The sequence below is a fragment of the Botrytis fragariae genome (genome assembly GCF_013461495.1).
Source record: "Botrytis fragariae strain BVB16 chromosome Unknown tig00000161, whole genome shotgun sequence".
NCBI classification, from domain to species: Eukaryota; Fungi; Ascomycota; class Leotiomycetes; order Helotiales; family Sclerotiniaceae; genus Botrytis; species Botrytis fragariae.
Window position 1 is genome coordinate 200,112 of NW_023500998.1, and position 15,277 is coordinate 215,388.

The 15,277-nt window shown below is 44.1% G+C and overlaps 5 protein-coding genes across 5 annotated transcripts; 3 read left to right on the forward strand and 2 right to left on the reverse strand.

Moving 5' to 3' along the window:
• Positions 1 to 151: 151 nt before the first annotated feature.
• Bfra_009222 (uncharacterized protein) lies at positions 152 to 903 on the forward strand (the record flags this gene model as incomplete). The annotated part of the gene is made up of 2 exons (XM_037339572.1): positions 152 to 668; positions 749 to 903. 2 exons carry the CDS (start codon positions 152 to 154, stop codon positions 901 to 903), a joined length of 672 nt encoding a protein of 223 aa, XP_037189622.1.
• Positions 904 to 2,153: 1,250 nt separating this feature from the next.
• Bfra_009223 (uncharacterized protein) lies at positions 2,154 to 3,710 on the forward strand (the record flags this gene model as incomplete). Its single annotated transcript, XM_037339573.1, has 1 exon — positions 2,154 to 3,710. One exon carries the CDS (start codon positions 2,154 to 2,156, stop codon positions 3,708 to 3,710), a length of 1,557 nt encoding a protein of 518 aa, XP_037189623.1.
• Positions 3,711 to 4,313: 603 nt separating this feature from the next.
• Positions 4,314 to 6,847, forward strand: Bfra_009224 (putative lipoxygenase protein; the record flags this gene model as incomplete). The annotated part of the gene is made up of 3 exons (XM_037339574.1): positions 4,314 to 4,618; positions 4,672 to 5,304; positions 5,686 to 6,847. The coding sequence occupies 3 exons, from the start codon at positions 4,314 to 4,316 to the stop codon at positions 6,845 to 6,847; spliced, it is 2,100 nt and encodes a 699-aa protein (XP_037189624.1).
• A 667-nt stretch (positions 6,848 to 7,514) lies between these two features.
• On the reverse strand, positions 7,515 to 10,124 carry Bfra_009225 (putative vacuolar import and degradation protein; the record flags this gene model as incomplete). The annotated part of the gene is made up of 2 exons (XM_037339575.1): positions 7,515 to 9,976; positions 10,106 to 10,124. The coding sequence occupies 2 exons, from the start codon at positions 10,122 to 10,124 to the stop codon at positions 7,515 to 7,517; spliced, it is 2,481 nt and encodes an 826-aa protein (XP_037189625.1).
• Positions 10,125 to 12,361: 2,237 nt separating this feature from the next.
• Positions 12,362 to 15,170, reverse strand: Bfra_009226 (putative aaa family atpase protein; the record flags this gene model as incomplete). The annotated part of the gene is made up of 4 exons (XM_037339576.1): positions 12,362 to 12,582; positions 12,629 to 13,144; positions 13,168 to 15,004; positions 15,084 to 15,170. The coding sequence occupies 4 exons, from the start codon at positions 15,168 to 15,170 to the stop codon at positions 12,362 to 12,364; spliced, it is 2,661 nt and encodes an 886-aa protein (XP_037189626.1).
• Positions 15,171 to 15,277: the final 107 nt, after the last annotated feature.

Below are 15,277 nucleotides of genomic sequence, written 5' to 3' on the forward strand. Positions count from 1 at the left end.
CTCCAGAGAAATCAAGTACCAGATGATGTATATATTCGGTGTGCCATGTATTGCAACCAATCTGGTTTCTCGTTTCCTCTCATCCCTTCTGTCTATCATTTGCCTAACTTACCCCCACAGATCTGGCGTAGATACGAACATAGATATAGATATGGTGTCTCTCTCAGCCTTTGTTTTCTTGTCATCATCTTTTTCATGTTCGAGATCTGATTCCAAAGAGCGCTCAAGAATTAAGTCAAGATTGCCATTAAAGATTTCAGGACGAACCTCGTATACGATATATCGTGCAGAAAATACTTCTCGTGAACAACTTCTTATTCCTTCAGATCATAACATCGTCGAACCTATTCAAACTTATCAAGGATCACGTCGATCTTCAATTGGCCAAAATTGGCACGTGTCAAATCACTCGAAAGGCACAAAAACCGAGGAAAATAATTTAAATAGGGAGTTTGGAAGTTATTATCTACTTGCAGTGACATCAGGACCTGCTCCTTCAACGAAAAGATCACTACCAGAAAAGGGAAAGTCGATAACAATGGCATCAAAGTTTCCCTCTTCTGCTGACGGAACCAACAATATCTTTGGAGAATCGTTTGGATCGGCAACAAAAGATGTACAGGGCGAACGACGCAGATCATATGGCATTGGTGGAGCGGGGAACATCCGTGAGTGATCTTTGGTTTTCCTCGTCCGCTTGGACAGAATAGCATTTCAATAAATTCATCTAACAGTCATAAACATATAGGCAAACCATCCGAGGTGATTTATACTCCGCGAGAGAGACGTAGATCTAGTATCTTCGGTAGTCCCTCGACTTCTTCATCCGTCTCTCCCGATACGAAGAAGGAAAACTTCTTGTCATGGTTTGGAATCGGGATTGGCAAAAAAGATGAGAGATAGTACTTGAAAGACGCGAGAGCTGTGCTTTGGAAGGAAGGGAGAACACAAAATTGATGATTGTGATGTCTGATGATAATGATGGATTATGATGAGGTTAATGAAATGGACTTTGGGTTTGGGATATACAGTGGAAGAATTGGCAATGAAAAAGGACAAGATGACAGTAGTGATTTCCCTGCTTGAAGGATTTATTAAACACGGAATTGATTATTTCGAGATGCAGAACGAAGGTTTCTCTTGACATAGCCTCAATAATTCAAAACCAACTTTGATCATGATTATAGTCCATAAGCCTTGGGATGATGATGGCAATAGAATGATTTGCCATGGGAAGGGTATCTGTCAATATCTGGATTGTCTACATGCATGATTGGAGACATGGTAAGGCATATTCGTTCAATTGCAAATATACGAATACGAGAGATGTTGGTTTCCACTAGAAAGCCTGATCAACATAGCCTGAAGGTATTTCAGCTCTTGACGGGGAATCGAGGAACGCTTCATAGCAAAAGAGATGGAGATGAATATGAAGGAAATGAAAAGAGGCGTATTGTTACAATTTTATACACACAATCTACATCGCATGTAACAAGTAGGTATTTTGACTACAACATCAATTGCCCAGGTGTTTATCCGATTGTACATGTTGACTTTCCCACGTGATTCAATTTCAAATATAGAATATTAGGTAAGCATTGGAGATTCGGGTTTCAGTCCAGATCTTTGCCACGCGGGTCTGCTGCTGCCATACTGTCCGTGCCACCAACAACACTAGTACGGTACAGCCTTTCAACAATGCAATGCAATTGGTTGCCAATAAGGCGCAGGTAGGCTCGGTAGGTGGATGTTCAGGTGAATCGTTCAAGGTTCATCTATCCGAATTCGACCTCTTGAAGAAGAAACCGCCTCCATCTACCGCATTGCAAATACATACCCAGTAGTCTATTTCTATTTACCTTCATTTAAGTTCAACTTGGTATCATCCGTTCTTGTTCCATAATAAATAACAACGGCAACATCAAAATCTACAGCGGGAAGTATGTTTATACTTGCAAACATCATTTTCCAGTTCATTGTAAGTTATACGCAACGGCAACTGCTATTTTGCCACTATACTTCTTGTCAGAGCTATCAGATCAGATCACTAACCCCAACTCTCCTCGTAGTCTCAATATCATATCAGAAACTACACTTAAGATAACTTCTTCGGCTTGAGCAACTTTTGCTAGGTCGATCCTCACATCAATTACATGACCGAATCCCATACATCCCAGCCATGGGACCTGACTTGTGCCATCGAGCTTCACAATCTTCTTTCTGCTTCGACTTTAAACAGCGATTTGCCATATTCTTACTATTTTCTACCCGAAAATGAGCCCTCATCCACAGACAGAAGTGCACGTACCTTAGGTGATTTCACTCCAATATGGGATCACCTGGGTGTCGATGCTACGACGACTTGTCAAGATCCTGATGCTGAACCAAATGAGTCAGCACCATCTTCTTATACTTCTGAAGGGCTCTTTTCTGACCTCAATAGTCTGCCATCTTCTGCGACGGATGATTCAGATATTCCGGATATCTACCAAGACTATGTTACGAAAACAAGAACGGTACGACGGAAAGATAAGGCTCAAGGTATGAAATTTGCGAAACTACAACAGCGGGGGACAGGAGCAAAGGCCAGGGAAGACTTGATATCTTTCCCGGAAGAGACGTCGATAAGGCAAATTTCTCAAACGAAAACAGATGTCAGATCTCCCTTTCCTGCAGATCGTCTTTTCAATATTCAATTACCGAGACTACACAAACAGACACGGAGGCAGGAATTGTCTGATACATGGACGGATGAGAATGAGAGTAGCGGACTTGAATCAGAGGTTGAAACACCTTCACGAATGAAATCTGCAAAACACTTCAGCAATGGCCCTGTTGTCTTTAATACCCTCGAAAATAAGAATACGGTCCTCAAAAAGGGCGTCATATATCCTCTTCACGATTTGACTCGCGAAGAAAAGAGCATCAGGATTGCTAAAAAGCTGTTAAATCAATTGAGGCTCGACATAGCAGTCAGGTCTTCAAATAAGGAACCCATACATGTATTTGTTGATTTCAGCAATATTATAATTGGATTTAAGAACACTTTAAAAAGCGCACGACGATTTCCTGAGAGTGAAAAGATGGTTGAAAGTCCACCTTTCTCATATTGTTCACTAGCATCAATTCTGGAGAGGAATCGGCCTGTCGCTAAACGAATCTTGGTTGGATCCAGATCAAATAACAGAGACTCAGCACCTCATTTTGACGAGGCTGAGATGTGTGGTTACGAAACCAATGTTCTGGATAGGGTGTTTAAAATAAGGGAGCACACAACCGAAAAAGTGCGAGGAGGACAAGGAAATGGATACCTTACAGGACAATCGAGTAAATCTGAAACTCCCATCTCATCACAATCTACGAAACCTGGATTTGTCGAACAGGGCGTTGATGAAATTTTACATATGAAAATGCTCGAAACTTTGGCCGATTACTCAAAACCGTCAACCATTGTCTTGGGAACGGGAGATGGGGCTGAGGCCGAATACTCGGGAGGATTTTTTAAGAATGTAGAGAGAGCGCTTCTGAAAGGATGGAACGTTGAACTGGTGGCTTGGAGCAGTGGTTTGAACCATGAATATAAAAAACGGTCGTTCCAAAGTCGATGGGGAAAGCAATTTCGACTTATTATGTTGGATGATTTCAGCGAGGAGTTATTGGCGATTTACAAGAAGGTTGAAACGCCACTGACAACACTGGCGAAGGAGTAATCTAGGAAACTCGAGAAATCGACCTAGCATGACTTCTTTCACCTCTCATATTCTTAGCAATAACTTTGATGAAATTAGCGAATGGTTATACGAAAGCTCTACAGCGGAAATGAAAATTATAGCAAGTAATGAAACTTTTTGTGTTACTCAATGAGGAAGTCCATGAGCAAATTTTTGTTACTTGAGCTATGTGGAATCTTGGCATACTTGGTTGTTGACACCCACAATAAGATACTCGGACACCATTTGATATGTCTGCGCATTTTCGAACTTGCATCAGCCTGATATTAAGCCGTTATGGAACTGGGGCTTCAGCTGAGTTATTTGCTGACTGTTATCCCATTCTAGGACCCCAACATGTAATATTTTAGATAAGTCAGCCCTGGAGCCACCACTCTTCACACCGAGCAACATCAATGCACTGCCATGATTTTACTACATAATTCCCTCTCTTCCCTCGTTCGTTAGAGGTGAAAATTCCAATTAGTTTTGGTTTATATCTCTGTGCAATATACAATTATTTCTTCTGTTGCACCTTGTCATTTCTTATGATACAAGACGTCGATTTAAAATCGCCTCATACTCTCTCTGTCTCTCCCACGAATGTTTACATTCATCTTCAATTTGCTCGTTCGGATCCTCATTAATTTGTTCAACATGTCGGGCATATTTCAGAAAGTTGAAAATATACTACATCATGGACAACATGAAGCTCCGCCGCCTAGACGCTTACCTATCGAATGGAATCATGGAGTTCTCAAGGCAGAACTTCTTGCTCATTCTATTTTCGCCGGAGAACATGATCACAACAAATTGAAAGAAGATTCTGGTAAAGCTAAATTCGCTACGGGTACATATATCGGGACCAAGAAAGCAGTTTCAGATGTTTACACTTTAGTCAACAAATCGTATGATTTCTCCAACACACATTGTCAAGAGTCAAGTAACTGATCAATGATAGATTCGCCTCTTTCTTCGACGTTCATCAATTAGAATCTCATCTTCCTACCACCCCCATCTCCCTTGAAGAGAAGAAAGAACGCTTTCAATTCCAAACTCCCGGTTCGGACGGATACCCCCCTCATCTAAGTCTTGAGCCAAAAGTTGATTTTCTTCACTCTCTCAAAATCTTTCAACCAGAGCGACTCTTTGCTACAGCACCCATAGTGCAAAAAGTGATTCCTGAAAAATTTCTCGATTTCGCCTACGATGAACCAAATCAACGCACATTCGCTCTCATCGAAAGTGTTAATCAAAAACTCTTTGATGAAAGAAGGGATATTGGAAAAGTAGCCAATATAGGGACGCGAAAAGATTGGTATAGTGATGAAGTGTATGCGCAACAACAATTCACGGGGGTAAATCCGGTGACGATTAGAAAGGCAGAGAAAGAATGGATTCAAAGGTTCAAGGCAGCGGCTAGTGCGCAAGAGAAAAGAGATAGTTTGAGGGTCATTGAGGAGGCGGAGAGGCAGGGAGGATTGTATGTGCAGGATTGTAGCTATTTTCGTAAGTTTGCGGGGGTGGCACAGGGGGAGGATTTGAAGAGTGATGATGGAAAGAGGTTTGGGTGTGCGAGTGTTAGTCTTTTCCAGTAAGTGTTGAGTTTTTCTTCTTTGACTTGCTTGTTTTTTGTATTTTGTTTCGTTTCATTCTACTACGTCGAGTTGCGTATCTACTTCTCCATCTCTTCACGGAGTATGTTGAGCACGAGCACGAGCACGAGAGCAAGCTATAAGTTGTAAGCTTCATCTCGTAAGCGCCGTCATTTTGCATAATCAATCTTGATTGGACAAAGTACGAAAATTATTCGTATCCCCTACGTACATAAGCTGGGAAGTCTTCAGCCCTGCAGTCAGCCCAAGCCGCGCCGTTCCGCAAGGATGAAGAAAGTTACGTGGGGCTAACCGTCATCTCACTTACTTCGCACTAACTTTCGTACCATCATAAAATAAAATCGTACTAACCCAAATAGTCTCCTCCCAAACGGTACTCTCCACCCACTTGCAATAATCCTAGACTACCGTACCAATATTACCGATTCCCTCACTCTCTTCAACAACCGTACTTCCCCTACATCCCCCAAAACCCACGAAGCAACCGATTGGCCCTGGCGCTACGCAAAACAATGCGCCCAAGTATCCGACTGGCACGCCCACGAACTTGGTTCCCATCTCACCCACACGCATCTCATCGAAGAAGGAATCATCATCTCCTCGCACCGGCACCTCCCCGAAAGCCACCCCGTCTTCCGACTCCTCGCCCCCCACTGGCTCAAGACCCTCCCCCTCAACGCCGCCGCAAGAGCAAGTCTCATTCCCCAAGTCATCGTGAACATCGACGGGCTCCCCTCAAAAGGCAGTCTCCAAATGGTGTGCACGCAATACGAAACCTTCGATTTCGTCGGTAGCTACATCCCGCACGATCTGGCCTCCCGCGGGTTTCCCCTCGCCGAACTCGACGCCCCCAAATTTCACAACTATGCGTATGCGCGCAACATGAAACACATCTGGTACATCCTCCGACGTTTCGTCTCCGGCATGCTGCGACCTTCGTACCCCTCCGACTCCGCCGTCTCTTCCGACACGCATCTCCAAGACTGGTGTCGCGAGATCCAAAGCGAAAAGGGCGCAGATATCGCTTCGTTCCCTACAATTACCACTTTCGACCAACTCACAGACGCAGTAACAATGTGTATCCACATCGCCAGCACCCAACACACTGCGGTCAATTATCTGCAGGACTACTACCAAGCCTTCATCCCGAACAAGCCCTCCGCCCTCTTCGCTCCTCTCCCCTCTTCCCTGCAGGAATTAAAATCCTACACGGAGGAAAGCCTGATTAATTCTCTCCCCGTGCGCGAACCGCGCTCTTGGCTCTTGGCCTCGCATCTCCCATATCTGCTGAGTAGTGTTGTCGCGGATGATCAGTCGCTATTGGAGTATGCGTTGAGTGTGCGCGGGGTGGCGGGGGAGAGTGATGGGGTGGGGGAGACGGAGGAGGTGGCGGGGAGGTTTTACGAGGAGTTGGTTGCGTTGGAGGGGACGGTCAATGAGATTGCGTTGGGGGTGGATGATCGGACGGTTTTGTATCGGGTGTTGGCGCCCGAGAGGACGGCGGTGAGTATCTTGATATGATTTTAGGTTGGAGTTGGGAGTTTGCGGAGAAGAGAGCGTTGAGATATACTATACTATGCTATGTAACTATTAAACTTTCCTGATATAGAAGTCACAGATAGACCTTTCAAAATGTAGATATTGCCCAGTTATTTTTCATCGCCCATTCCTGATCACACTCTGCAGACACAATCAACACACACCTAGACAGAGTCCTTCAATACACAAGTGCAACAATAACAAACCCCAAACAATAGTAATACTAATTCATTTCTGTACTTCCCAACTACTGTAAGCTAGCTACCAACTCCGCATACTAAATAACATCTGGTGTGCCTTCTTCGCTGACATTCCAGCTGCACCATCATACTTTTCAAAAGTATGAATACCCATGGTATTTCTTCCTGTTATTCGTCCTGAATCATCTGTCCCGTTCTGCCCACCAAACTGCTCTCGAGACCGATTGTCAGAAGACGATCATGAAACTCAACGCACTTTGAATCAAATTCATCGCCCAAAACGCAAAGAGTAGGCAAACAAGCAAGCAAGCTAATAAAAGCAACCTACTCAAAAAAAACCTCATCCCAGAAGAAAAAGAACACAAAAAGCCTTGAAAACTCCCCACGCTCCATCTTAGCATTAAACCATCCATTCATTTGCCCCAGCTCAAAATCCGCAAGACAATCGCTTAATAAGGACTGTTAACCACATCTTCTCTCCCCAACTTGTATCTTCCACTATTGCTACCTCCAATTCTCGCACTATCTCTTCTACCATTGCTCCATCCAACCTTATGTGGCGTAGCAATACTTTCTCTTGTTGGCTTCTTGAAGGTTTGCTTCGCTACCATATTCACTTCATTTGGCAATGCCACAATAACATTCTTATCACTACCGTATTTGAAGTTATCCGCCTTGACTTCTTCAGCATAACGCTTAATACTATAAGTATCCTTGCTGCCCCTCAAGATCTTCTTCATATTCCACGTTACGATGAAAGGACCAGTAGCGGTAATGATAGATGTTTCGGTAAGCCCCTCTCCGGTATTGAAACGAGCTGGAGTGAAAGAAAGAGGAACACCAGTTTCATGTTGGAATTGGGCAACGTGAGCTGGTGTGAGACCCAGACGACGAGGTTGAGGTTTCGAGTCTTTACCGAATGATTTTTCAAATCCGAGTTTGCCTTCATCCTTACCATCTTTTTGAAGGGCATCAATGAGAAGAAGATAAGTACGACAAGTAGCCAAAACCCAACGGCCATCAGCACTAACATCTAGACCAATGATAGGTTCACCAAGAGCTGGAATGTGAGTCTTTGCCTTGATGCCAAGACGATCGAACATACGAATGTCACCCTTGTTACTAGCGACGGCGATGTATCCTTTTTCTGTGGTAGCGGCAGCGGAGAAATCATTCTTAGAAACGTATTGTTTGAGTTCAGAGTCGACAAGTTTGTTGCCTGCAAGACGAGGATCGATGCGATAAAGAGCATTTCGAGAAAGACCAAGGAATGTTTGCTCTCCTGTCATTTGAGAGAATTTGCTTTCGGGCGCAAATGTGTTGACAGGAATATCATCATGAACTTTCCATTCATCAACAATCTTTCCATACTCCAAATCCATTCTATAAAGCGAATTTGGGTTATTTCCATCTTGGAGAATCATGTTCGTATCCTCAGCGTGAAGCATAACTTTCTTTGGATTAAAGAGTTTGCCATTTGGCGCTTGGACTTTTGAAATGTTGGTCGAGAATTCCAGGTTGTTATTAGGTGTATGTTTGAAGACACCAATCTTAGATCCTCTGACGACAAATGATCGGTCGTGTTTGTATCCAACCGCAAGTTGTGAATTGACATTTCCGTCATCGTCTTTGGTGACAACATCATCATCTTCCTCATCAGAGTCGTAATGTTCGCTTCTTTGTCCATCGTCTTGATCTTCCTCTTCTTCTTTCCCTTCCTCTTCTTCCTCTTCACCCTCGACGAAATCCGGGGCATCCTCCATAGTAAGATCCTGGAATGCCCCAAGAACATATTCTCTCTCATCCTCCTTACTGCTGTTCCACTTGATTTCATTCAATTGTTCCCACAAAGCTTGCATCAAACCTTCCTGGAACCTTGTAACTGTCTCTTGATCTTTAAATCGAAGAAGCCATGAATAAGCTTGATGATCGGCTGTGTAGGCGTTGAAAATGAAGGAGAGGTATTCGAAATTGAAAACTGGATTAATATCCGCAATTACAGCTTGCCCCAACCAGTCTCTATCCTTGCTGCTAAGTTGTAACCAATATTGCCATTTTCCAACCTCGGTAACAGTTGCTGTAACCTCATCATCTTGCTTCAAAAATGTTCCAGAAATGAAGTCGAATAAATGTAATTCGGCGGTTTCCTCTGCCAACACCGAGATGGCCTCAGGGTGTTTAGCAACAGCCGGTGCCTTCGTTGGGCTCTTTTCAACCGGTGATGGACTTCTAGGCGGCGCCCTTGATCCTCTCGTAACAGGACTCATAGTTTCCTTTAATGCAGAATTTGCCGTACTTCTAGTAACTGCCTGATCGATAGCTGGGAACGATTGTAGAGGACTCAAACTTATAGGGCTTGTAGGTGGACTAGCATGCGGAATTGGGTCTTCCTCTTCGAAGGCAAATTGACTCAGCTCCTCCTCGGTCGCAGTTAAATATTTTCTCCTGAATTTTCTCTCAAACTGACAATGAACAGCTGTAAGTTCAAATGATTGAACCTGACTATTCTCTATCGAAACGTCGCAAACAAATTCATATAAATCGCCCGCGTCACCGCTCAAATCTCTCCAAGCAAGGACTTTTTCACCGCCTTCGCGAATTTCCGATCGGAAATGTAGACTTTCGTCTAGGAGGAATGTTTTCTCGTCGCGTTCCCCAGTCAAAGCTGCAGTGCCGTCTTCGTCGTCCGCAGCCTCGTCGTCCAACAATTCTTCCTCGCCTTCTTCGTAGGCTCTTTGAATCACGAGCTGATATTGAAAATCTTGCCCTGTTCTTCTGATCCTCGCAGCTGCGTCACGGAATATAAGTTCGGAATATCCTTTGGGTGATAGGGGTCGAACGAGATAAAGTTGGCCTTGGGGTAGCTCGATCAAAGATTCTTTGGATGTATCACCAAAGATCAATTTACCGACTGTTGTATATGTTAGATGTTGTTCGCAAAGGCAGTTGTATGTTTAGTTTGCGATTTGCTTATAAAAAGCTTGAATGAAGATCGAATGAGGGGTAAAGTGGAGGGGCGGACTATTATTTATTTACATACCATTTCTTAACATAAACATCCTGTTGTCTTCGTTTGCAATCAATAACGTGTGTCTTTAAGCCCTATCCCTAAGCTCAAAAAAGATGATGTGCTAACTATCAAAAGAAGGTGGTATTGAAATGTAAATCTCAAAGAGAAGGGGAAACTGTTTCTTATATTTTTTTAGTATCACAAGGCAAAAAGAACATGATGGTTGTGATAGGCAACTTCAAGCCGTATAGGTTCACAGCCTCGTCCTGTAAGCGAGGATGTCTAAAAACTAAGGCCATCATCATCCTATCACTTTGTTGTATTCAATGTGAACCTTGAAGTTGATGTTCAAAGAAAAGTTTGGAATTTTGAAGAACTGAAATCCTGTTTTACTTTTGACTCACTCTCACTCTTACTCTCACAATTCATGTGTTTGTTCATTTATTTTCTGGGAATTCATTTCCTGAGCAATCACTGGAAACTTGATTTTGAAATTTTGAGATGAATGACGCTCCGCTGGCCCTCCGGGGGCCACTGCCGTGGAGGCAGACCAGATAGAAAGAAAACGAAGTTTCATATCAAATGAGTATTGTGATGTACCCAACCTTTAGAGTACATACTGAACCATTAAAATATTTCAAAACTACGCACATATAAGATATTATAACAGTCATAAATCTTCAAGCCTTCTCAAATATGCTCTTGCGAAACGAGAGAAAGCATGCTTCTGCTGCTTCTTCTTCTTCATGTCACGGTGGAGATGAAGATTAGACGAACTATTTGTTTACATAACTACCATTTTTTAACATAAGTTAACCATCAGTAACCTATATCTATCCCCGTGTTGGAAATGATATCGTAAAACCCATAGCATAGATTACTCTCTCCTTTTGTATAACAAAAGTGTACTCTACAATAATAAAGCAGAAACGTCATGTCTAATATTAACCTACAATGGAGGTTCCACTCCATTCATGAAAGCAACGCCACAATTATGGCTGTGCAAGACAGCCTCACAGCCACAGTCTCAATTCCAGTAACCTTACGTACAAGGGTGCATCAAACAAAAATACCCACCAACCTCCAACCAATCACCCCCAACCCTTCCTCGGAACCGGAAAAACTCACCTTCCCCTCTCAAAATTATAATTAATTATACAGTACAATCGATCAATCGAGCTATCCGAATATCTCAAAGAATCCCCCCCCCCAAACCCACAAGATGCCCATCCAAAAAGCAGTCAAAGCAGCTACCCACGCCTCGCGGCAAATAAACGCCGTCGTCGTATCGAGCGGTCTCATGGAAAAAACCGTAAAAGTAAGAATCGGAACGCAAGTATGGAATGAGCATTTGCAAAAGGTATTTCTCTCCCCCTCTTTCCCCCCTCCTCCCTACTCCCTCTTTCCCATCCCCTCCCCCTCTCTTTCTCCCCAAAATCAATCGACTAACCCCCCTCTCCTCTCCCCAGAAATTCAACTCCAAAACGCACCTCCTAGTCCACGACCCCCGCTCCTCCCTCACAACCGGCGACATCATAACCATCACCCCCGGACACCGCACCTCCAAAACCGTGCACCACGTTGTCTCCTCCATCATCGCACCGTTTGGGCGCCCTATCTCCGAGCGTCCTCCGATTCCTACCGCCGAAGAACGCATTGCGGAGCGCGAGCGCAAATTAATGGCAAAGCATATTCGGAAGGGGAGTTGGAGTCGCTGGGGGTTTGAGCGGGATCCGAGGGGGATAGAGGGGAGTGAGTGGTTTGTGGAGGGGTTTGCTGAGGGAAAGAAGGGAAAGGAAGAGGTGATTCAAGCGGAAGAAACGGCAAATGGGAATGGGGAGGAAGTAAGGCTTGTGTAGGTAGTGGAAAGGAAAATGGATGGGGATATGGGTGCATATGCAAAATTTGGCGTTCAAGGTGTATCACATATCCGTGTACAGGAAGTGTATGAAGATGGGATTGTATCATAAATATCATGTATAAAGAATGACATGGGGAATGAACGCATCAAGTAATGTTTCTATTGAGTACGTTAAGGTATGTTGCATAATGGCAATTGACTCAGCTTTTATCACGCAGGACTCCATGCTTGAGACGCTGAACTCCCGATCCCACCTATGCACTCCAGTTACCAAGAACATTTCCATGCACCTCCCCGGATTCCTTAAACCCATGGACCCTATTGTATACCGAGCCCCAAACCATCCAAAAGCTAAAATATTGATACACTAAGTCATATACATATACACATGCCATTCCATTATTGCCTTGACCTTGACCTTGACCTTAACCTCCACGTTCACCAAACTCCCTTGCCCAATCCTCGAATTCTTGTAGTCCTTGTTTGCTTACACTTGGTCTAATATTGACCAAACTAGCTTGGAAGTCTTCAATTTGCATTGGTCGAATATCATCCATGGTCATTTCCAAAAGCTTTTCTCCGAGAGATCGTAGAGGTCCCATAGCGGCATCTTTAGCCAATGCCGTAATGTCAGATCCCGAAAATCCTATATATTGTTAGAAATATTCAACAACGAACTTAACAAACCTTACCATCGGTCAGTTTGACCAACTGATCAATGTCATGTTCTTTCAACCCATGCTTTTGATGTCCCAACAAAGTATGTAGTTGCTTGGCTCTGGTGTCATCCTCAGGTAAAGGAATATACTGCCTTCTCACGAATCTTCGTCTTGCAGCTTCGTCAATTGCCCAAGGCAAATTTGTTGCAGCAAGTACTAGTACTCGACTAGCATCCCCCCTTTCCTTCTCCTTGTCTGTTTGTTCCCTACCAGCTGCAGCTCTCTGTAAATCACTCCACTGAATAAGAAATTCGGTCTTAATACGCCTTGTGGCTTCGTGCTCTCCTCCAGATCGTGCAGAAAGAAGAGAGTCGATTTCATCAACGAAAATGATACTTGGTGCCAGTGCTTTTGCAAGAGAAAACAATGCTCGGACAAGTTTTTCAGACTCACCCAAGAACTTGCTTGTCAAACTACTAGCTGAGATGGAGAAGAAAGTAGACTTCGACTCGGTGGCGACCGCTCTTGCTAACATAGTTTTACCAGTACCTGGGGGCCAAATAACAACATACCACGAGCTGGTTCGCGAAGGCCCATAAACAGATCCGGTCGTAGGAAAGGATAAACAACGGCTTCTTTGAGCGCATTCTTAGCAACATCCAGACCAGCAACATCCTCCCAATGTACCTCATCACCTTGAACTACAATCTCATTAAAAATCTGTTTAGCAGCGCCTTCATCAACTCCTTTCGGCAAATTCTTCATGAGATGTTTAACTTTCTCATCCCATGCACTCTTGACCCTATCCGTGGCAGAGTCATTAGACTCTTCAGACGTTGGGGTTGTAGGGTCGACAAGTATTGGCGATACCACCTGTTTTTGCTTTCTTTTAGGCCGAGTTCGCAATTCTTCGTTACTGGTATCATCATTCGCACTCTGAGACGAAGTATCATCTCCGTGTACTCGCCTAAGTTCCTTCCCTCGTGACTTTTTGTTATCATCTACACGTCTTGGTGAGGAAGTGTTTGCAGATACAGGTTTCCTTTGCAAGCGATTTGATGAGGTTGAAAGATCGGCGTTCGAATCTACTCTGGGAGCTGGTCTCCTACGTTGAGGTACCGGTAGGTTGTCTGGGTTGCCTTTCTTGGCAATTGTATCAGGATACTCTTGGAGGTAAGTCGGGTATTTTAATGGTTCAAATTTACCTGGTGGTCTTGAGTGAGGTGGAGGTGGCGGAGGTCCCTTCTTGAGCTGTGAGAACGTGGTAGCAGAAGGTTCGGCTGGTCGTGGTTGTGACGATGGGCCGAAATTAGGCTCAACAGGTTGCGGTATAAGTGGAGAATCAAGTCCAATCATGTCTTTCATGGTGGCAGTGGTAAAGGAATGTCCAGCAACGGCACCTGGTTGACCTGGATCTGTTGGAGGAAAAGGATATCCATTTGATTGACCTGTAGCCCCGACCAAGCCGTTCAAGCCTGTCAATAAATCTGGTGGTGATTTTCGCGGTGGTCGTACGTCTGGTACTAGAGTTCTTGTTGTGCTATCAAATCGGACTGGATTCGGAGGCACTGGCTTCCCTTTGAACGGATCTGAAAAGCTGGGCTTCTCACCAGGTAAGTTGGTCGTGCTACTGTCAGTCTCCGGATCTTGCGAACGGCCCAATTTGTCCTTGTCTTTCCCCTTTCTACCCATTGTATTCCATGCCAGGGTAGCAGCTTTATTCGTTATAGGATTCTCATCTTTCTTTTTGTTTGACCGAGAGCTTTTACTCTTCTTGGAATCGCCAGATCTTAAAGTTTGAAGCATTGTTCTTCCTCCTTTTTCGGGGCTAGGACTTCTTGATTCTTTCGACATTTTATGTTGTGGTGCAGGGACTGATGGATGAGATGTTGGAGCGGGCGGCCTCGATGATGCTGTTGGTAATGCAATCGAAGAACTTGACACACTTCTACCACCGCCAACAACCGCCATCTCTGAGCTATTTTTGGGAGCCATCGAAGGTCGTTGGGGTAACGGAGGCGGGGTCGGTTTTGGAAGACCATCGTAATTGACCGCGGGAATTGTACCCTCGCCGATTGTGTTACTCATACTTGTGGTAGAAGGGCGTTGAGAATCCGAGGAAGCGCGCGAAGACTTCAAAAATGACTTGAGCCTTCCACTGCCACTGCCGCTGCTAGTTTCTCCTGGTGGTGTCTTTTCTCCGTTGTTCTTCTCTTCCCGCGAGACTTTTAGCGCTTCTAGTAAATCGACACGCTCTTTGCATTGCATTTCCATCGACCTCAGACTATCCTTCAACGCCTTTTCGGTTTCTGATTTGGGTGTATAGCCTGCGGGAACTCGATATGCATTATGATAATAGATTTGATCGAGAGCCGACCGCCATGATCTTAAAGCTTCTGTCTCATTACCCTGCATAAAAATCAAGTCATCAGTACTTTCTCTTCCAAACGTCAAATGTCTCCGAATGGAGATGCATGTCTTTACTAACCTGCCCTTCGAAATATACAGCCGTCGAACATATTAAATAACACTCATCGTATGTCTTTTGCAGCGATGAAGATTGCTTGCTTCGCATCATGACAAAGTTTCTCGTTCTTGCGATGGTTCATTAATATCGTCGTTGGTAAAAAAATTGTATTAGAGAGTACTTTATCAAGAATAATGGTACAGTTGTTGATATTA